The sequence below is a fragment of the Cicer arietinum genome, chromosome 8 (genome assembly GCF_000331145.2).
Source record: "Cicer arietinum cultivar CDC Frontier isolate Library 1 chromosome 8, Cicar.CDCFrontier_v2.0, whole genome shotgun sequence".
In the NCBI taxonomy this organism is placed as follows: Eukaryota; Viridiplantae; Streptophyta; class Magnoliopsida; order Fabales; family Fabaceae; genus Cicer; species Cicer arietinum.
The window spans coordinates 21,923,893-21,928,124 of record NC_021167.2 but is presented as its reverse complement, the minus strand read 5'-3'; the positions used below and the strand labels follow the sequence as shown (position 1 = coordinate 21,928,124).

General features: G+C 30.2%; 1 protein-coding gene across 1 annotated transcript; it reads left to right on the top strand.

Annotated features, from left to right (window-relative positions):
* The first annotated feature begins 1,145 nt into the window (after nt 1-1,145).
* LOC101490688 (carboxylesterase 1-like) lies at nt 1,146-2,307 on the top strand. Its single transcript, NM_001397841.1, has one exon. The coding sequence runs from the start codon at nt 1,156-1,158 to the stop codon at nt 2,146-2,148; it is 993 nt and encodes a 330-aa protein (NP_001384770.1). The 5' UTR covers nt 1,146-1,155; the 3' UTR covers nt 2,149-2,307.
* The last annotated feature ends 1,925 nt before the right edge of the window (nt 2,308-4,232 follow it).

Sequence of the window (4,232 nt, the reverse complement as noted above, 5' to 3'; positions counted from 1 at the left end):
TCTTCTTTAAAACAGTTTTAAAAAGTTGCTAATTGCATCATAGTTGAATAGCTTGTTTTAAAACTTAATTTTTAAAAGAGTTTTAAAAAGATATCAATGAACAGTTTGAAAAGCTATGGGAACAATTTATAACTAAATATCTTTTTGTACTTTCTAATGGCATCATACTTGAATAACTTGTTTGTATGTAGCTTAAATAAATTTTCAATACAATTGTACTATTATTGTCATTTGATTGGTGTTGCATTGAATATTATAAAATCATTATTGATTTTATTTGAGTTTAAATGTATAATTGTTATATAGTTATTTATTTGATTTAAGTTCAATTTTTATTTGTGAATGGCATTTTTTAGTTAAATTTTTGTGCAGAGATTGTATTATTGTGCAGGTGTTTTGATCTGATAATTTTTTTTTAATTGTGTAGATTAACGGTTGAATGAATGAATGTTCTTGAGTGATTCAATTTCGTTGACTGCAAAATTTATATTTTATGAAAATTGCACAACATAGAAGCAAAAGAATTAAGATAACATGTAGAAGATTGCATCATTAATTCCTTGTCACGAGTCATAATAATAATAATAATAATAATAATAATAATAATAATAATAATAATAATAATAATAATAATAATAATAATAATAATAATAATAATAATAATAATAATAATAACGACATCCACAAATGTAGTATAAGTAGCAGCAATGTTCTTGAGTGATTCAATTTCGTTGACTGCAAAATTTATATTTTATGAAAATTGCACAACATAGAAGCAAAAGAATTAAGATAACATGTAGAAGATTGCATCATTAATTCCTTGTCACGAGTCATAATAATAATAATAATAATAATAATAATAATAATAATAATAATAAAGACATCCACAAATGTAGTATAAATAGTAGCACCGACTAAATACTCAAAACGATTACTTCACCATATATTTATGCTTCCGAAGATAAGGAACCTTGGCATTCAATTAAATTTATGAGTTTTAATATGACAACATATTAATATGACAAAATATTAAATGACTACATGTGGTCCACATGATAAATAAAGAAATCAATAACTCTTTGTATATATTTATTACATAAAAACTCCACTTTGCGAAAAGCCATTCATTCAATTATTTTCACTACAAACCAAACAATGTCTAATAAAATTTGGCCTCCACCACCCTCCAACAATCCCTATGAGTATCTCAAAATCCACCACAACCCAAATGACACACTTACTAGAAATCTTGTAGATCCTCACACATCACCTTCATCAAACACAACTCTTCCCATCAATGTTCTCACCAAAGATCTCACAATTAACCAATCACACCAAACATGGCTTCGATTATTCCTACCTAAAAATTCAACAAATCCAAACCAAAACAACAAACTACCACTTATTATTTTTTTCCATGGAGGTGGATTCATTTTACTAAGTGCAGCCTCCACAATATTCCATGATTTTTGTGTTGAATTGGCCGACACCGTCGAAGCCGTCGTTGCCTCGGTTGAGTATCGCCTCGCACCGGAGCATCGCTTACCGGCGGCATATGATGACGCTATGGAAGCGTTGACTTTTATTAAATCTAGTGAAGATGAATGGTTGCAAAATTATGTTGACTTTTCTACATGTTATTTAATGGGGAATAGTGCTGGAGCTACGATTGCATACAATGCGGGACTATGTGTACTTGAAAAGGTGAATGATTTTGAGCCGTTGAAAATTCAAGGGTTGATATTGAGTCAACCGTTTTTTGGTGGGACCCAAAGGAGTGAGTCAGAACTAAGACTTGAGAATGATCCTGTTTTACCTTTGAGTGTTGGTGATTTGATGTGGGAATTGGCTTTACCAATTGGTGTTGATCGTGATCATAAGTATGGCAATCTAACGGCTGAGAATGATCTTGATGAAAAATTTGATAAGATTAAGGATCAAGGGTGGAGAGTATTAGTGAGTGGGAACGGTGGAGATCCATTGGTTGATCGTTATAAGGAATTGGTGGAATTAATGGAAAAAAAGGGTGTGGAAATTGTGAAGGATTTTGAAGAAGAAGGTTTTCATGGGATTGAGTTTTTTGAGCCATCCAAAGCAAAGAAATTGATTGGGTTAGTCAAAGGTTTCATTTCATCGTTTGTTGTTTAGGGTCAACAATACACAAAGAACATGTATGAATGTTTCTTTGCCATCATCATTTGAACTTGTAATAATTGGCTTTTAAAGCATATGTTAGTATTTGCTCTATGTATTTACTATTATGTTTTTTTTTTTTGTTATTGAATAAAAAATTAAGTTAAGAGACAATACTTCACTTTAAAGTAGGGAAGATTATAGTATTTACTAAGCAAGACACAAATTGTAGATCTAATATATGTCATTTTATTATTAGATCAAATAATTAGAGTTGAATTTACTACTATTTTCGTCTCTTTTATAAGTATTTATTGTTTTCTCACTTTTATTAAGAAAATTTGATAGTGTAATTAATGTGTTATTTTTTTTTAAAATAACCTTTGTATTTGAATGTATTAAACTTTATTTTTTATATTTTAAATTAAAAGATTAGTAGTATTAATAAAGAGTATGATTTGTTTAAGAGTAAAATTGCTTCATGGTAAACGAAGTGATTTATGGCCAATTTATCATTTCTTCATTTAAGAGGGTGATTAGGGCAAATTTTTGGTCTAAATTCGCTCATTTAAATTGTTTTTCTTATTTTACTTATTAAAATAAGTGATTTTTACACCTATTTATTTTATTTTTTATTTTATCGTATTAGTGCAACGTCATTTTAATTTTTTGCCTTATTGTAGTGTTGATTTAGTTTCTTAATTTGTTGCATTATTTGTTTGGTTTTCATATTGATAAATCAACTTTGATCAAGTGCAAATCCAATCAAAGACTATGACGGCTTCAACGTTGCAACTCCAGAAATATTAGTATTTTAGACAAATCTAATTCATTATATTATTAAGCTTTGTCACATTTGGAGACATTTTTCCGTTTTATGCTATTAATATGGATACTGTTAGTTTGTTCGCAGATTTATTTTTTTTTTGTTTTTAACAATTTTGAAGTATATTGTTAATTGATGAAATATTTATCAATTTAAATGAATAAATGTTATTTGTTTAATAAAAAAAATTGGGTTTAGTGGTGTCCATTATTTTTAAATGGAACATATTGGCCACTTTAATCCAATCTCATAGATACCTCATAGTTTCCATGAATGTTAATCATTGGGAGGAGGGGTAGGGTAAGGTGAGATGGAGAATAATGAAGAGGATAACTAATAGAGAATTTTAGGGGAGGAGGATGATTGAATTCTCGCCATTGACATGAGGTAGAAATATAATTTAAACTCACTATTAGAAGTCCATTTTTTTTACTTGTGAATTTGAGTTAAAAATCTGTAGATTTTCTGCGAAATAATTTTTTTATGTAAAACCTTTGTAGTACTATTATATAAAAATTGAAACAAACATAACACGAAGAAAAAAAATGGAGAAAATTCATTCATTACAGAGGTTTGATCTTCTACAGTTACTGCATGGAACAATGACTAAATAGTCTGTTAAATTTCTTTTAAAAGTTAAATTGCATTTTTAATCTCCTTTAGTGTTGGGGTTGATTGCAAGTCCCACATCCTTTAGTGTGGGAGAATAAGGAGAAGGCCAATGCTATATATTGGGTTTTGGTCCTTTGTTTTCAAAAGCACTAGTCAGCAATAGCACTTTAAGCTTGTATCTGACTTAGTTTAAATATTTGCTTTGTAAGAGTGTGGTTGTACTGGGGTGTCTGGTGTGAGTGAGAGAAGTCTATGTGTTGTAACAATTTTTACATAGTGTTAATTCTCTGGTTGCCGGTTTAGGCAGCGGTCGTGGTTTTTTCTCCGGTTTTGCAGTTTCCACGTTATATTCTTGTGTTGTGATTGTGTCTTAATTCTTTTGAACTTATGCTATTTTTCCCAACAACTGGTATCAAGAGCCAGGTTCGGAGGTTTGGTAGGATAATTTTTCTTAGTATGCTATGTGGTTGCAGTTTTGTCTGATCTTCCACATCAGAAAAGAATTATCCTTGGTATTGTTAGGGGAAAGGTGATATTGTGGAAGTGCTGTTTAGGGAGGTTCTGGCTAAGGAAAGACTTGGTATTTAAGCGTGTCTGTTGTGACCCACCTCTCTTTCCTGGGAACTTACCTGGTGCACAGTTTACAGTCTGCGTGCAGCTG

Bases quoted from the DNA above. Each gene is read 5' to 3' on its own strand.
- LOC101490688 (NM_001397841.1), top strand. From the start codon at position 1,156: ATGTCTAATAAAATTTGGCCTCCACCACCCTCCAACAATCCCTATGAG.